This window comes from Lepidochelys kempii, chromosome 14 (genome assembly GCF_965140285.1).
Source record: "Lepidochelys kempii isolate rLepKem1 chromosome 14, rLepKem1.hap1, whole genome shotgun sequence".
Classification (NCBI taxonomy): domain Eukaryota; kingdom Metazoa; phylum Chordata; order Testudines; family Cheloniidae; genus Lepidochelys; species Lepidochelys kempii.
The window spans coordinates 22,527,853-22,546,056 of record NC_136393.1 but is presented as its reverse complement, the minus strand read 5'-3'; the positions used below and the strand labels follow the sequence as shown (position 1 = coordinate 22,546,056).

General features: G+C 52.4%; 1 protein-coding gene across 1 annotated transcript in view; it reads left to right on the top strand.

The window, feature by feature from the left end:
• Positions 1-18,204, top strand: part of USP43 (ubiquitin specific peptidase 43) — a 185,323-nt gene that overhangs the window by 26,345 nt on the left and 140,774 nt on the right. Inside the window, exon 2 of the mRNA XM_073310194.2 lies at positions 513-653. Coding sequence (XP_073166295.2) covers positions 513-653 — 141 coding nt within the window. The remainder of the gene's footprint in view (positions 1-512; positions 654-18,204) is intronic.

Sequence of the window (18,204 nt, the reverse complement as noted above, 5' to 3'; positions counted from 1 at the left end):
ATCATCAGCTGTTGACTTTGGTGCTGTCTCTTGGTGGCTGGGCATTCTGATCTGCGGGCCCCACCCCATGAGGTAGGATGCAGCGTCCCATGCCAGCAGCATTGGGGACCAGGGTCTTTCTAGCAGGGCAAGGAAGAAACAATTCCATGGGAGAGGCAAGCAGGGTTCGGCAGGAACCCGAGCTGGAGCTGGGTGAGCCGGGAGTCTGGAGGAGCTTAGATTTCAGTCTGAACAATTCTGTGCCCCGCACGGCCACAAACTCAGCGGGGAAGTGCCCCCTACAGGGTCACCAGCAAGGCTGCCTGGAGTGCAGAGGTCTCTCCTCCAACTCCTGGTTCTTCCCAGCCCAGTTAGCGTGTGAGACATGCCAAGATCAGCCCAAGGTGATGTGGCTGCAGGAAGCGGGCCCATGGCATACTAATCAGCTGTGTGCCATCCCCCGTGAGCTCGCTTGTGTCCTGTCAGGTACCAAAGAGCTAATGCCAGTCCTCTGTCCTTCTCTTGTGTTGCAGAATATCGTCGCCAAGTATGGCGCTCAGTTCCGGGGGAACTCGCAGCACGACGCCCTGGAGTTCCTGCTCTGGTTGCTGGACAGAATGCACGAAGATCTGGGCTCCTCATCACCCAGCCAGAAGGCTAGGATAGCGGGCAAGGTCAGTGTCCTTTACCCTCCCCTGCCAGACGTCTCTGCACTCTCTCCCCAGGGCACTGCTGTTGTAAGGAGCTGGCTGGGGTGTATGTCTCACCACTGCTCTCTAGTGGATGGGATCAGAGCTGCTCAGCAGTGTGTCCTAGGCCCTGCACTGCTAACAGATTCTCACACAGTAAGAGCCTACACCCTTGGGGCAGGGGAATCGGAGTAAAGTTCTGCGTGGCTGCTGTGTTAGAGCAGCACTGGGACAATGGCAAAGACCTGTAGGCTGAAGATAAACATGTCAAAGGCTGTGAGATGCTCAGGTACTGTGGTGAGGGGGGCCAGGTAGGAACCATGGGTAGATAGATGGGACCATGGATTTGGTGCCCTCTTATCATGTCCCCCCACTCCTCCCACAGGATCCTCCTCAGCCAGTCTGAGGCTGGGGTGTTTTGCGGACACTGGGGAATAGTCTCGGTTTATGCCGTGACTCTTGGCGGGGGCGGGGGGAATTGGGGGTGAGAACATGGCTGATTGGCCCCTTGGCTGTTGGTATTTTCCTCCCGCCAGTGGAGGGACCTGTGCCCCGGGCCAAGCCTTTTCCCCGGACGGATCTGCTTGGTTGTGCCATTGCGGCGTGAGGGCAGTGAGTGTCACCGCACCACCCGTGGGGAGCGGCTGCTGCCTGCAGAGGATAAAAGCCCGACTGCTGGTGCCAGTTAGCGCAGCTCCTCTTGTCACCCTGGGCGCTTTCTCCAACCCGGGCTCCTGGGTTCTCTTCCCAGGGCGCTGGGTGTGTGCATGAGCCGGCGATCGTGGTGTTCGTGCCTGGGGCTTTGCTGCGACATATCGTGGAGCTTCTTTAGCTGGGGGAGAAGAGGCTTTCAGAGATTCTCAGGCCACAGGGGACCATTTTGGTTGCCTAGTCTGACCTCCGGCATGGTGGTGTCCATGCTGCCCCCAGCCAGCATTCGGGTCGGGGAGGGGCTGCGTCAACACAGCACATGCAGATACTGCAAAGGGGCCCGTGTGCCTGCCGGGGGGCGGTGCAGCATCGCAGACACACAGTGAGTTCAGTGTGGGGCAGGGACAGGCCCGGCAGGGAGCAGTTCCCTTGTCACAACACACTGGCCTAGCCTATTGATGGTTATAGCCCTGCCCCTCTGTTCAGTCGCGCCCCCTGCTGCTGGAGCGCTCAGCAGATTTAACGAGGTTCCTCTGCCTTCATCTGGCCACGGCGCCCACACTGCGCCTTGCGCGGGCTGCAGGCCCCTCAGGAGGGCCCCTGACCCCGTTTCCATCCTTGGCTGGGCCTTGAATGGGGTTGCCAGGCTGGGTCCCGGAGAGAGACAATAGGGAAAGGCAGAGCTTTGAAAGCTGCTGCTCTCCCATTGTGTGCTCCGGCTTCGGGAGGCCAGGCAAGCAGCTGGGGCTGAATGGTGTCTGAGCTGGGGCTGAAAGGGGATGGCAAATAATGTGCTGCTTGTGATTCGCGGCACACAGCTGCTTGGCCGGCCCGCTGCCAGCGGCACATCCGCCTTCACGGGCACCCTGGCCTTAGGAGGGGTCCGGCTTTGGGCTGTTCCTCCCCCACCCATTCAGTCACCTCAGGGAGGCAGTGTCCTTTCAGATGGCGCTCAAATGCCGGGCACAGGGTTGGGCATCTGAAGGGGAAGACTGTGAAGTGGGGAAGTCTTGTCCAGTGGGTAGGGCACTAGCCTGTGAGTTGGGAGATCTGGGTTCAAGTCCCTGCTCTGCCCCAGACACTCAGTGTGATTGTTGGTAAGTCCCTTAACTTCCCTGTGCCTCAGTTTCCCATTTATGGAATAGGGATAATAGCACTGCCCTGCCTCGTGGGATAAACACCTCAATCCAATCCTGGTGCCCACATAACCCTGCCAGTGAATGCACCTCTTTCTTCACCTGCTGCTACTCCAGCTCCTGCCCTGTCCGGGAGCATGGCTCTTTTCTTCTACAGACCACTGGGATAAGGCTGAGCCCTGCCACACTCGTTTCACCTCTGGCCACACACTCTGCTCTGAAGCGTGGTCTCTAGCGAAGTGAGGCTGAGGCTAAGTGCCCAGCACAGGGTAGCCTGTCAGTGCTCGTGACCGGCAGGATCCCAGCCATGCTCGGTGCAGACATCTCCACTGCCCCCCATCCCCGGGGGGGACCAGCAATTAACGCGAGTTCCTGGGCAGCTTCATACAGGCTAATTCTGTGGGACATTAAAGCCTGTGCCGCCCGGCTGCCATCTCTGCGTTTGCCAGTGCTCTCCTCCCTCCGGTGCTCCAGTGCCCATTGAAAACCCCAAAGTGCCCCGCCCAGCTTCTGGCAGCCAGAGGTTTAGGATTGGCCGGAGCATGGGATTACATCCCTGACCATCTGGCTTATGGTCATTTGTAGACCTACTCACCATGAACTTATCCAGTTCTTTGTTGAACCCAGTTATAGTTTTGGCTTTCACAACATCCCCTGGCAATGAGTTCCACAGGTTGACTGTGCGTTGTGTGAAGAAGTATTTCCTCTTGTTTGTGTTAAACCTGCTGCCCATTTATTTCATTTGGTGACCCCTGGTTCTTGTGTTGTGTGAAGGGGTAAATAGCACTTCCTTATTCACTTTCTCCACACCAGTCATGATTTTATAGACCTCAAACATATCCCCCCTTAGTCGTCTCTTTTCCAAGCTGAAAAGCCCTAATCTTTTCAGTCTCTCCTCATATGGAAGCCATTCCATGCCCTTCTCTGAACCTTGTCCAGTTCCACTGTATCCTCTTTGAGATGGAGTGACCAAAACTGGACACAGTATTCCAGGGGTGGGTGCACCATGGATTTATGGAGTGGCATTATATTTTCTGTCTTATTTTCTATCCCTTTCTTAATAGTTCCTAGCCCTTTTGACTGCTGATACGGACTGAGCAGAAGTTTTCAGAGAACGATCCATGATGATTCCAAGATCTCCTTCTTGAGTGTCAAAAGTCAATTTAGACCTCATCATTATATCGGTCTAGTTGGAATAATTTTTTCCAGTGTGCATTACTTTGCACCTATCAATGTTAAATTTCGTCTCCCATTTTGTTGCTCAGTCACCCAGTTTTGTGAGATCCCTTTGTAACTCTTCGCAGCCAGCAAATGTGCCACTCTGTTGTTCACTCCCCTTTTCCAGCTTCTTAATGAACATCACAGGACCCCGCACAGATCCTTGGGGGTTCCTGCTATTTACCTTTCTCCATTGTGAAAACTGTCCATTTATTCCTACCCTTGTTTCCTATCTTTTAGATCCAGAGAGGACCTTCCCTCTTATCCCATGACTACTTAGTTTACTTAAGACCCTTTGGCGAGGGATCTTTTCAAAAGCTTTCCGAAAGTCCAAGTACACTATGTTCACTGGGTCCCCCTTCTCCACATGCTGACTCCCTCAAAGAATTCTAACAGATTGGTGAGGCATACTTCCCTTTACAAAAGCTGTGTTAACTCTTCCCCAGCATATCGTGTTTATTTCGGTATTAGATAATTCTGTTCTTTTCTACAGTTTCTGCCAGTTTGCCCGTCCATTACAAGCTGTTTCCTCGCCGTGCGAGCCAGCACTTGCATCCTGCGCTCTGAAGAGGAACAGCCGCTCAGTCAAGCAGGGCCAATCCAGCCGTCCCCTGCCTCCTAGCTCCCATGCGCTCCTCAGAGAGAGGATTACAGTTCAGCTCTCATCAGAATCTTGACCACCCGTGACAGTTGCCATCTCCTCCCGCCTGCAGCCCTCAGGGCGGGGGAGCACAGCATAACTCAGTGCCTCCCATTTCCATAGGGCTTGTCAACTCCAAGCGCTTTGCAAGCTCCGGCCAGGCTCTGATCTCACACCCGCTTTCCAGCTGTGTTTCTCTGCCGGCTTCGATGGGTAATTGCCAGTTCTTCTTTGAGTGCTGGTCCCTACGTGTACTCCACACAGGGGATATGCAGGCACGCCATGTGCCTGAGGCCAGGATGTTTTGCAAGCAGTGCCCGTTGGCCTGCACATGCTTGGATAGCGTTTTCCCCTTTTAATTCCCCACCTGCGGATTTCCCCCCCTGAGAAGTCTGGGATTATGCCCAGAGTCCTAGGATTCATAAGAATGGCCATATGGAGTCAGATCAAAGGTCCATCTAGCCCAGTATCCTGTCTCTGACAGTGGCCACTGCCAGGTGCCCCAGAGGGAATGAACAGAACAGGCAGTCATTGAGAGTCCATCCCCTGTCACCCATTCATCAGTCTCCCACCCCATACATCAGTCTCACAAAGCGGGCAGCGCCCCGCTGAGCATGAGCTTGGGAACAGAGGCTAAGACTGTTAAGCCAAAGGAGAAGGCTTGAGAGCAAGGGGCATGGCCATAGACAATAAGGACAAGCCATCTTCGTCTAAGTCTGTCCTGAAGAGAGAGGATCCCTCTCCAGGCCCATCAAAGTCAGGAGAGCTGGCATGCACTGGTGCTAAGGACTTAGACAGGAGAAGGACCCAGATTCGACAAGTCGGACATCAGCTCTGATGGTGAAGGCTCAGGATAAATTGCTCCTGGTGCTCCCATCCCTTCTACAGCTGCTGCTTCCACCCCAGGAGGGTGGAGAAGTGTAACTTTGTTCCATTCAAGAGAGGAGAGTTTTTGTTCTCTCACCCGCTGTCTAACTCATTGCTGGTGCAGGCAGCTACAGAGCAGTCCAAGCCCCTGCCCCACAAAGGCTGCTCCCTCTGATAGGGGGCAGAAGTCACTCAATCTTCTCTTCCACCTCCCTCCAGTTCCGGATCTCAAATGACGAGGCCCTCTTGGCCAAACCTGATTTTACTAGTTACACAAAGTGTATGGAATTTAAAGCCAAGCTCCCTGAAGAGGATGGGGCCCGCTTCCAGGCCTTAGTGGATGAGGGTAGATTGGTGGTCAGAACTTCCCTCTGAGTATTTTTGGCCCCTCCAGCATCCTTGGAGAGAGGGGCAGGAGTGGGGGGGTTCCCGTGCTGCATGTCCCCCACCCCATTCCTCTGGCTCGTGTTTAATACTATTTCACCGGGGCACTATTCTTGCAGGGGTGTGAATCGCTGGAACTGTTGGCCCACTGCATTCCCCTGCAGCTGCAGTTCCCTGGAGCACGGCTTGGGCTCTGCTTGGGCCCAGCTCCCCCAGCTCAGCACTGGGCTTTAGACAGCATTAGCAAGTTTCAGTAGCCCCTTTGCATGTAGCTGCCCCCCTCCCCCTCTTGGGCTGGGCCTTCCTCCTGAAAACAGGACCTCAGTGTGGGTGTATGGGGAGGCTGGAGTTCGGTATTCTCTCCTGCTCTCTGGATCTCAGTCCTGGCCTCCCTCTGTGTGGCCGTTGGGTTCTTAGCCCCTGCACTTTGGGGATGGCCCCTGGGCAACACCTGGCTGAACTCACCAGCTGCAATGGGTCCCCAGTCTCTAAGCACTAAGATCCTGGAGCTGGTGCTTGGGGCAGGCCTGCAGGGGCCAAGGGAATGGGAGCAGGAGGGGGCACGGTTCTTCCCACCTGGCTGCAGGAGGGGAGGGGAGCCATGCCACATATCCGAGAGCACCCCTGCTAGGGGTGCTGGGCAATCACGCCCTGCTCACCCTAAACTCCTCCCCATGCTGGACCCCGTGGGGTCCACCCCTCCTGGGCAGGCTGCCTGTGTCCTCCTTCCCCACTCTGCTTCTACCCCCTCCGCTCTTCTCCGGTCAGGACCCAGAGGCTGGGGGTGGGAGTGGAGTTCCCTGTCCCTGTTCCTGAGGGGCAGGAGGCTGACAGCCCACAGGATGAGCTCCTGCTCGATTTCACGCTGATTGCAGGGAGGTAACACTGCTCCTGCTGGGAATGGCAGTGCGGGTGTCCGGGGCATTGTGGGGCCTCTGTCGTGTACTGAGCTCCCATTGGCACCCAGAGGTGGCACTGAGCCCGTCAGAGAGATTGTGGTGACCCCCTGGGAACTAGGGGTATCAGCGCAGTGGGGCGGGGGGAGGGGGAGGATTGACTTGCTCAAGGGAGAGGGGCAGGAGATGAAGCCAGTCTGGGCCAAGCCATACGTGGATCTGGTGGTGTCTCGGCCTGGTTCCTAGTGCCCACCACGTACTTCCCTCCCCCCTTGTAGGCAGAGCAGGATCGAATGGCCCCCAGGGCCTGAGCTCTCCACTGGCCCCAGGGGACAGGGAGCAGCATGTGTGGGCGGAGGTTGCCACACTGGGCAGGGTCGGGGATGAGCAGAGCCCCCTGTCTCCAGACCTGTCAGTCTGGCACCTTCCGCCAGCCCCAGCTTCACCAAGATCTTAAAGAAATCCAGTGGGCAGGGCATGGTGATTACAGGGCTCCCACGCAAGGGCAGGGCAGGGACCCTGCCCCCTTGTGGCCTGAGGGTTAGGGGGCAGCGGGCTCGATTCCCCAGGGGATGGGTCCCTTGGCTTTGTGGTTAGGCCGGAGCTGTGCTGGGCCAGGGCAGTGGGAAAGCCCTGGCTGCAGACCCGGTCCTGCTGGGCTCTGCCAGCAGAAGCAGCCAGTTCAGGAGTTGGGTGGTGAGCCCAGCCAGGCGGGAGAGGAGCGGGGCCGGGCTGCCCACCTCAGCTCGCCCTAATCCCTGCCTGCGTTTTGGCAGCGGGCTCTCTGGTTGGATCCCGTTTAACCAGTAGATTATCCCCTTTCCTGGGATCCTGAGACCCTCCCTCTGTGCACGTACACACAATGTCTCATCAGCCCGGCGTAGGCAAGGGGCCCCCTGGAGCCTCACCAGTGCCAGAGAAATCCCTGCCAAGGGACTCTGGCATTTGTAAAGTGAAACCCCTCCACCCATCTCGCCCCCTGCTCTCTCGGCTCCCAGAGGCACTCAACCCCACTGCGGATTTTCCCTGGCAGGGCTGGGCTGGGTGGTTCTGGGCTGGGAGACCTCCAGCATTATCCCAGCCCTGCAGCAAGTGCTGCTGGTGGTTAGTTTGTCGTGTCTCATCTCTCTGTGCTGATGCTGAAACAGTGCCCCTTTGTGGTCCGGGTGGCTTGTGTTCTTTGAAGATTCCTTGGCGACTTTTCTCCAGTTGAATGAACCCTGATCTCCAGAGTCCCATGCCGGCGCCGCACTCACCAGACTGTCCTCTTCCCTGGGCATGGTCCCTGGGGATGGGCTGACTGCGGGAGTTTTGCAGTGACACTGGGGAGCATATACTGGGGACAGAGGCTGCTAAATTCTGAGAGTAGGGACCCCTGGACGCAGCAAGTCCTTCCCCAGCCTGCAGTGCCGACATGACCCATTTCCCTCTGTGGCCGGAACCAACCCAGCTCTGCCCGTGGCAGGGGCAGGAACAGAAGCCAGGAGTCCTGACTCCTAGGTCGTTGCTCTGGTGCCCTGGCTATGGGATCACACTTCCTGCCCAGCCTGCACCCCCTGGGAGGGACTGGGTCTGCTTTTGCACAAAGCTGGTCAGCCCTGTTCAGACTGCGCTTGGTGGTCTCTGCTCCCCACTGCCCAGCTCTGCCTGGCCCTGCAGACTGTAACTCCTCCAGGCAGAGCGTGGCGTTGAGGAGTGGCTGTCGCACCTCCAGGTGTGGGTAGCATAGCAGCACAGCCAAGCAGCTGTAGCATCCGTCGCTAGGAGCTGCATCTCCCGGTCCCTTTGGTCTCCAGTCATCTGCAGTCACAGCAAGCCCCCAGCACTGGCCACACTCCGTTTCCAGCCATAGGAACACAAGGCCTGGCACAGCCTGCTCGGGGTGGTCGGAGCATGCCCACTTATGGCTCTGGAAGACAGCCGGGAATTCGCGTTAGATGGGCCGTGCTGCTGTTCTCACAGAGATGGGAGCATCCTGTTAGACCCTCCAGCCCCCTCCCTGGGACAGTGCACAGCCATTCAGTACTGCACATTTACTGGGGCATTGCCCGATCTAGTTTTAAATGTGCCAGCACATCCCTAGGGATGCTCTGCACAGAGCTGGGGGTCAGAAAGGGTCCCAGCTGTGCAGCCTGACCTGTCCCTTTCTCCCCCACCTAGTTCCAGCCCCCTCAGGGCGCGCTCTTTAACACCTCCCCCACTTTGGCCGTGCACACCCTGGGCTCCGGGGGAGCTGAAGGCGCTCAGCATCTCTCAGGATTGGGCCGTAGATAAGTTGGAAATTTTTTGCTGAAACTGTTTTTGGTGGAAAACAGCAACGTGCCCAAACAGGGCGTTTTGCAGGAAAGGGGCGGTTTCCACAACGTTTTTGGCTCGGCAAAATGTGGGAAAGGAAAGTGTTCAAATTATTGTGACGTTCTGGAAATGAAAAGTTCTGGGTTTCCGGACCGGGTGAGAGGCGGGGGTGTGGTGTGTGTGTGTGGTGAGGGGTGATTCTCCTCTTTACACCACTCCAGGGGGCGCAATGGAGAGCACAAGCAGGGCCATGTCTTTAACTGCAGGGACAGGGAGGCAATCTCTGTCGTCGCTCTGTGCCCTCCTTCCCCGTCTGCACAATGTGGTAATAGCATTGCCCTGCCTCAGCGGGGCATTGTGAGGATTAATGCATTATGGCGTGTGAGGTCTTCTGATACCAGGCCACTGGGGGCTGGAGAGGTACCTACAACAGATAACTAGAGAGAGACACACCTGGCAAAACAGCAGGTCGGGACTGAAATGCATCAGCAGAACTGTGCGGGCTCTGTGCCAGGGGGCACTGCAGATCAGCCGTGGCACAGCAGTGCAGGCTGGTGGAGCACCCATCCGTACCATGCATGGCTCCAGTCGTTTCCATCTGCTCCAAATCCTTCGGCGAAGGAACGGGAAACCCCCTTGATCACACTGACCGCTTGGTTCATTTCCCGGGGATCTGCAGTGGAAGTGGAATACGACGGCAGGTCGAACGCCAAAGGGATCAGGTAAAGCGAGATGGAGACCTGGTTCTGCCTCCCGCTGCTGTCTCAAGTCTCTCATCTCGGCGTCAGTTGCATGAAACTTTAAGGCATCAAAGGCGACAGCTGTCCTGAGAGCTTGTGCAGCAGGTACAGCTGCAGCTGCCGGGGGAAGGGAGCAGCAGATGAAAATTGTGCAGTGTGTATCAGGGCTGGGAAGGTGACAGTGCCCTCGCCCTGGGAGGAGAGAGTTCCCTCTCCAGTCGTGCCCAGCACATCGCAGGAAACCTCCAACAATGAGCCCATCTGCCCATAGCCAAGCTCTCCCCACTGGCCCAGGTAGGTCTGTTTCCCACCTGCCAACCCATCAGCAAGATGTGCTGCGAGCAGAGAGATGGAGCTGCTGGGGGGTCATTATAGCATCCTCTGTGCTGGCAGCAGCATCCAGCGTGTGCAGCACATTGCAAATCCCTGCTCCACTGCAGTCAGTTCCCACGCCGGCTGGAGGATGGGCCCGGGCTTCATGGCCATCCAGAAGGCGGGGCAGATGGACCGAGACCAACCAAGTCTCCAGGGAGTCATCAACCTGCCTGCTTGTGTCCTGCTGAGCCGGAGCAGATTGTCAGTGCTGGCTTCTTAGGGGTTTTTTGTATGAGGGCCTGCTCCTTCCCCTGCTGTTAAGTAGCTGCTGGGTTCTTCCCCAGAGGTGCCTGCACTTCAGGTGTATTTAATTTTCCTCCGTCCTTTGGGATTGTTCAAGAAGGAAGATAAAATTATGGAAATCAGAGAGTTGGCAGCCCCAGCCCCTACCTCAAGACAAACAGAGGTTGCAACCAGCAGCCAGTCTTGGGGATCCATTAACTTCCTCACAGAAATGAGCTGAAACCAGAGTCTCTGCCCTGAAATGTCAGGGCTGGGACGAGTGGCTCACACTGAAATCCCAGGACCTAAAACCCACTTCCCCTACAACTTTGGTCCCGGTTTGGATTCAGAAGGATCAGGGGCCTATATGAAATACTTTCAAGTCCATTAGTAACTAAGGAGAATGTTAGACAACATCTACAAGGGATAAACCTTTTGAAAGCAGCAGGCCCAGCACCCAAGAGTCCTAAAAGAGTTGGCTGAGGAGATCTCTGACTCGGTGATGTTAATTTCTATAAATCTTTGAATACCAGGGAAATTGCAGAAGACTGGAAGAGTGCTAATGTTTAGCCAATATTCAAAAAGGGCAAGTAGGACGACCCAGGTAACCATAGGCTGGTTAGCCTGACATCAGTAATTGGCAAAATAATGGAAGTGCTGGTAAGGGGATTCAGTGGATAAAGAATGAATGGCTAGGAAGACAATGACTGCAGTCAACATGGTCTTATGGAAAACAGATCTCAACAGACAAACCTGATTTCACTCTTTGAGGAGATTGCAAGTTTGGTTGATAAAGGTAACTGGGTAGATGTAAAATACTTAGACGTTAGTAAGGCATTTGACTTAGTACTGCACAGTATTCTGATTTTAAAAATAGCCCTCTACATTATCAATACAGCACATGTTAAATGGGTTAAGAACTGGCTAACTGATAGATCGCAAAAAGTGTAGTTCTTACTGGGGACTCCTCATTCAATGGGGATGTTTCAACTGGGATTCTGCAGGGATCAGCAGAAGACCCAACATTACTAAAGATTTTAATCAATGACCTGGAAGTAAGTATAAAATCACTCCGGATACAATCTGTGGCTGAGTAAATGATGAGGACAGGGCCATCATACAGAGCGATCTGGGTCACTTGGTAAGCAGGGCCTGCTCAAACAAACGGCATTTTAATACAGACAAATACAAAGCACTACATCTAGGAGCAAGGAATGGAGGCAAAAGCCTGCAGAATGGGGACTGGATCCTGGAACGCAAGGACTCTGAAAAAGATTGAGGGGTCACAGTGGACAGACAGCTCAACATGACCTCCCAGTGCAGTGTTCTGGCACAAAGGGTTAATGCGATCTTTGGAGGTGTAAACGGGCGTGGTGAGTAAGAGCAGCAGGGTGATTTTACCCCTGTGTATGGCATTGGTGAGACTGATGATGGAGCCTGCGGCCAGCTCTGGTGTCCACGTCTTAAAACGGATGTTGAAAAATTGGAGAGGGTGCAGAAAAGAGCCACAAAACTGATGTGAGCATAGGATAAAATGCCATGTAGTGAGAGACTTAAGGAATTTAATCTTTTTGTCTTATCAAGTGTGTGGGGCAGGACCAGAGGACCTCTTGAGAGCCCTTCCCACCCTACATTTCTGTGATGATCGAGAGGTGACTTGATTAGCATCATGGGGAGGGACCACCAGGTACGGAGGGGCTCTTTAGCCGAGCAGAGAAAGGCAGAACGAGAACCAAAGGCTGGAGACTGAAGCCAGACATGTTCCGATTCAAAAATCTTGTGCAATTGTTTAAAAGCGGAAGGATTAACCATTGGAACCAAGTGCCAAGGGAAGTGGTGGATGCTCAATCTCTTGATGACTTCCTGTTAAGAGTGGGTGCCTTCCAGGAAGAGATGCGTTAGTCAAACCCAGCTCACTGGGCTCAATACAGGGGTAACTGGTTGAAATCTAATGGGCTGGAGATCAGAATTCAGACCCCTTCGCCTTATCTTCGATGACTCTGTGGGGATGTGTCTGGAACCTCGTGAGAACAGCAACTCCCAGGAGATTTCCAGTGCTTGGCATCTTGCTGATCTCAATGAGATTTCTGCCGTTGGGGGATCAAAATCTGGTGGGAACAGCTCACAGGATGTTGGCTTTGTCTAATCCAGAGACTGGCTGTCCTCGCGCATCCCAGCCTGACCCTCACCTGGATCGAGATCCTCACGCTGCTTCCCGGGCCCAGCAGAGAGGCAAATTCTAGCCAGGAAGATCAGTCAGAATCCAGCCCAGAGGCGCCTCATGAAATCAGGACACTCTCCAGCTTGGTTTATGTCCCCGAGTCCTTCTGCACTGATCCCTCTTTCCACGTGTCATTCTCCGTGGGGAGCCCATTCATCCTATTGGACTTCCCTGCCCCATGCTTGACATGCTTGACTCACATTCTGTCCCTGTTTACAGCTTTCAACCTAAAAATGCTCTCTCTTTAGGACATGGTTAGCTCTTTAATGTCCCTAGCCAATGCCCGTTAGTGCCCAGGGGGTTGCACCAGGGATGAGTTTGGCCCTGGCTGTATCTCAGTACACCCGTTGCTCGTCACCCAGCGGTCTCTTCAACCATAGGACTCTTCCTGGACACCAGGGGACGGCACCCATCTCAGGTACAGGTGCCAACCGGGGATGGCGTTCCCAGTGGGCAGCTATGCTGCTCGTGCACCAGTTGGCTGTGGGGTAGGGGACACCACTGGCTAGTTAGTTGCTCAGGGCTACGTGGCCTTTTTCCTATTTAGCCACATGTCAAGTGAGGCCGTATCAGTGTCTGTGGCTGTTGCTAGCCAATTGACAGCTCCAGGGCCTGCATTGGAATGAGAAGCTGCCAGGAACTCCAAGCAAACTTTAGCCCGGCATCTGTGGCATGAGCCGTCCTGGGTGTCACTCGTGCGCTGTGCCCTAGATGCTCTGCCTGGTGCTGCCGGCGGCGAGACATCTGGGCCGTTATTGTCATGTCTTAGCGCTGAGCCCAGGGGAAAGAAATGCACCCTTCATGTTAAAACAGCTCCGGCATGTTTCTCTGCAAGAGAGCAGCTCTCCCTGTGCAGGGAGCAGCAGCACGAGACAGGGATGCTGCTAGCAGCATCCAGCTGAGCTGGCCTGCCCAGAGCTGCACTTTAAAACCCATTCCCCGCCCCCAGGCTGCTTACATTTTTAATGGAGCTGAGGTGCTCTGTGTGTGCTTATGCAAGTGTATCTGTCTGGGTGAATCCTGAGCTCTCCCTCTTCCTTTGCCTCTCTCCCCTGACAGCTGTCTCTCAAAATCAGACAGTTACTGCAAAGACAACTCACAATAATACTGGGTGAGTTACTGTTGCTGGGAATTTTGTCCAGAGGAGTGGTTGAAAAGCAGATGTTGTTGCAACTATAAAATCATGATGGGCATGGAGAAAATAAATAAATTATTCCTTCTCATACCACAAGAACTAGGGGTCACCCAATGCAATTAATAGGCAACAGGTTTAAAACAAGCAAAAAGGAAATATGTCTTCACACAACGCACAGTCAACCTGTGGAACTGCCAGAGGATGTTGTGAAGGCCAAGACTATAACAGGGTTCAAAAAAGAACTAGATAAGTTCCTGGAAGATAGGTCCATCAATGGCTATTATCCAGGATGGGCAGGGATGGTGTCCTTTGCCTCTGTTTGCCAGAAGCTGGGAATGTGAGACAGGGGATGGATCACTTGGGGATTACCTGTTCTGTCCATTGGCCACTGTCGGAAGACAGGATACTGGGCTACATGGGCCTTTGGTCTGACCCAGTATGGCTGTTCTTATTTTTTTATGTTAAGTATTTACACTTTATTTCTGACCTCTCCATCCAAGAATCTTTCACTGTTTCCAGTAACCTGAGACACTGTTTCTCCTGTGACGTCACTGGATGGAGACCAGGATGACATTAGCAGGACGTTGCTCCTAATCTGAAGGTTGGAGTTTGGGATGGGTTGCATCTCACATGGGAACATGGGAAACCTACAGACCCATGTGCCCATCTAGTCCAGTATCTGGCCTCTGTCATCAGCCAGCAACAGATACTTCAGAGAAAGATGCAAGAACCCCCACAGTAAGCAGTTATGGAATAACCTGCTCACAAGCACAATTCCCTGCTGACCCCAATAGTCAGAGAATGATTAAAGCCCTGAAGCAGGAGGGCTTAGATCCCTTCCAAATAGCTCAATTTATTTTAGTATTGCCTATTGTCATGCTGGATACTCTTGTTATCATTGTCTAATTCCTTTCTCGGTCTTGCCTGAGCAACATCTGGCAGTGACTTCTGCCGGTCAATTGTCAGTTGTGTGAAAAAGCATTTTCTTGAATCTGTTTTAAGTTCACCGCCTTTCAATTTCACTGACTCTCCCTCGTCCCTTGTTCTTGGATTCTGACGCAGGCTGATGTCTAGGCTTGGCAGAATTTGATTTATTTTTATTATTATTTCAACTGATAATATCAATGTTTATTTTTAAGCATTTTTTTCTATTTGTATTCATTTAAATTTTCGCAATTGTGGGAATAATGGTGGGGGGGGGTCAGATAATTATTTAATGATAGTAAATGTAGAGACTCAAAATAAAGCTTTGTAAATGATTAAAACACAAATTGGCAACCTCACATGTCCACATATACAGAGTAAATATCCTGAAATCAACAAATCGTACCTGTTTTTACTGTTCATTCACTGTCCTTTTGTAACAAGCCTAATTCAAAAGTCTAAATCATTGAACTTTGACTCTAATACGTTCACACAGGATTTTGCTTACATTGTCTGTCTGTAAATTTTGATGATTACCCTGGAAATGCTTTTTTGCCAGTTTGTGTGTGTCCTGTGAAATCGATGTTGTTTACTGACATTTACCAATACAAACTGAATCCTTCCAAACCTAGTGATACCCTCCCCGAGCCTCTAGCCTTTCTAATCTTCTGTGGCTGAAGTGCCCTTGGTTTGTTACAGGTGTGCTTGGAGATGACTGATCATTTCCACTATCCAGTTTGTTTCACCTTTTTATCTGGCTTTTTGTCCTTGCATAGTGATTCCTGTGTTGGTTCCTTTACACAGCTGTTGAAAGTGCTCTTGCCCAATATTACAGCTCAGAACTCCTAAATCATGTTACTTTTTCATTGGTTTAAATTCCTTCTAAACATGCCATTAGGAGCTGTAGCAGTTGCCTCCCTAGTTTGGAGTAGATTTCCCTCCTGCACATATAATGTGTCTATATTAGACACCCCATATCATAGTATCTGAGCCCCTCACAGTCATAAGGTATTTATCCTCCCCCTCCTGTGAGGCAGGGCAGGGCTGTTATCCTCTTTGTACAGATTGGGACCTGAGGCACAGAGGGACTAAGTGATTTGCCCAAGGTCACACAGGAAGTCTGTGGCAGAGCATAGAATTGAAGCCAGGTCTCTATTCCCAGGGCAGTGGTCTAACCACTGGACTGTCCTTCCTTTCTGATAATTTCTCTCTAAGCAGTGCTGCTCCGGTGGGTGTGGGCAGGGGGTTAGGAGGTCTGGGATTGCTATTCTCTGGGTTAGGAAACACGCTCATTATCTTATTTCTATTGTGGTCTTAATACAATCTTTCTTAAACCATCTCTGCTTGGCTTTCTTTTCCCTTTTTTATTGGGTTCTCTTTAGTTCCACGGATGTCCTACTTAAAGAGTCCTTGGCAGCTGTGTTAAAAATGCTATTTAACTTTCCAAGCACTCGATTTATGCCACCAGATGTACGGCAGTGATTTTTTATTCAAGAAAGCATTGCTCATATTTCTATCCATTGGCTTTTCAGGATTCTGTTTTATTTTTCCTTCTGTCCCCTGGGTCCCTATAAATCTGACAGGAGGTTTATGGAGATTTGGGGAAGTATCATTTTTCACTACCCCTTGGTTTGATTTATTCATGCATGGAACAATTTGCTTGTGACCTGACAGCTGCGATTGAGATTTTACTATTAGTGCATCAATGTCTCTGCTAAGGAAAAGCGGCTACTGCTTGCAATCAGATGTGTCTCTGCCTATAGAGTTACCTCTTACTCTCTGTCGGGCTGCAGAGGCTCCGGTTGTTACACACAGTCACGCCTCTCTTGCTATTTGTTCTAGCACATTATCGTGATTCGTGCTCTGTTTTAATACCCGGGCACAGGAAAGGGACCGTTATCAAGCCTGCTCTGTTGTTTCTATGGGACTTGCCATTATCTACGATTCAACAAAGTGCCGTAAGCCCATTTCATTGGGTCTCCTCACATGCTTAACTTTAAACCCATGCCAACTCAGCCTGGCATCTGAGAGTCAAGCTGGGTATAGTGTTTAGGAATCGGGGAGTATCCAGTGGTGCTCACTGGATTGTGCGTTTAGAAGCCTGTAGGAGCAGCGGTGTGGCTATGTAATGAGGTCTGGTGTGTTGTGCAGAGTTAGTAAACCCCATTATTCTGTCTCTGCTGTGCCCAGGTGGTTCCTTCATATTACCTTTGCATAAAAAGCAAATGACACAACATAGGGCTCCTTCCTCAACCTGCGTCACTGACTGTAAGAAATTCAGCCACCTTGCTCAGGTGTCGCTGAGTGCTTCAGTTTGTCTGCCCAGGTGTACCTGATCTGAATGCGGGGCTGGAGTTTCAAAGGCGCTCAGCTCCCATTTAAGCAGTGTAGTAAAGTGGTCATCAAGGGGTTAAATGGGCTACTCACAGTAGTATGGGTTGGAGCCATGCTCCACCCTCCCTCACTCCCTGTTTAGGCAGTGGGAATTTTCAGTTCTCTCCCCTCTATGATGCAGTTAATAAAGCAGCGAGTTCCTAGCCTGCAGTCCGGTGAGCAAACAGGTTTGTTGTTGCACCTTTTACAAAAAGCAGGTTCTTCTCAGGTGTGCTCAGCCATTTCTAGTCTGGCCTGGTTTTCATTACACTTCACTTTGTTTCTCTCAGTTGCTCCCAGGGGTGCCGTTCTAATGATGGGTGCCCTTGGTTTGAGCAGCTGTTGGCATTTTAGGCCTTAAGTCATTTAACCCTGCTCAGAGCAGGTTGACAGGATGTATTGGTTCAACGGCTACCAGCAGTGTTGCCAGTCCTTGCGATTTTCTCATGAGTCTCATGACAGCTGGTATGTTTCTTAAAGTCCCAGCTCCTGGAGTCATGGGGTCGTTGGAGTATATTTCTCAGCTTGCATTAGAAAAGAGAGAGAGAGTTTCTAGCAGAAATAATTGTGGAGAAAAGCGTGAAAATCTGGAAGGGGAGTGAAAAGAGCTCAAAATATATATTTTATTTTTAAAAAACCTTGTGATTTTTAAGCAAATGAGGGGATTGTTGTGGCCTCATAGATGATTTGGGAACAGCTGGGGTTGGCGATGCTGTGCCAGTGGCCTCCAGGGCTTTGTATACGCTGGAGCTCCAGCCACTGTGTCTAGCACCATCAGCGCGGCACCGGTGGTAGCCACGGTGGGCAATCTGCAGGGAGAAGGCTAGCGCGGAGGAGGCCTTTGTAGGCATTGCTGCTGACACACAAGATGGGACAGACTCTGGCTCCCTCTCCCTTGGCCAGGCCGGCTCTGTAGGGCTAGACATGTCCTTGCCACTGAAGTGGGCAGAGATCTCACTCTGATATTCCCTTGGGTGGGGGGGACGGTATTTTTTACACCCTCACTCTTTGCAGATAAGCAGCCCTTTAGGGATGTTCCGCAGTGCTTTTAAGAAGGTCCTTTCAGAGTAGGTGACCGATTCATTCTTGAGGAAACAAGGGGCATGCATGGAGCGCAGCAGAGAGGGCCACGCGCCTTCTCCCCTCCTCTCCCCCCGTGTATCCTTTCCTACTAGAAAGGGGCATAAATCTGATCTCGCTGCCTTGCACTTTGCCTGAATGATTGCACACGCATACACGTGTGAATATATGCACATGCACACACGGGCACATGTGCACACACATGGAAGAAATAGCTCCCGGCGGCTCCCCGGGGAGTAAGCCGGCAGGGTGGGGGAATAGCTTGGATTATGTAATAGGACCACATCTCGTCTTGTTCTATTTTGAGCACGATCCTGTAGCTATCGTGTTTTGTTCTCTCAAGAGATTCCAGACACGGAGAGCCCTCGGCTCGTGCTGA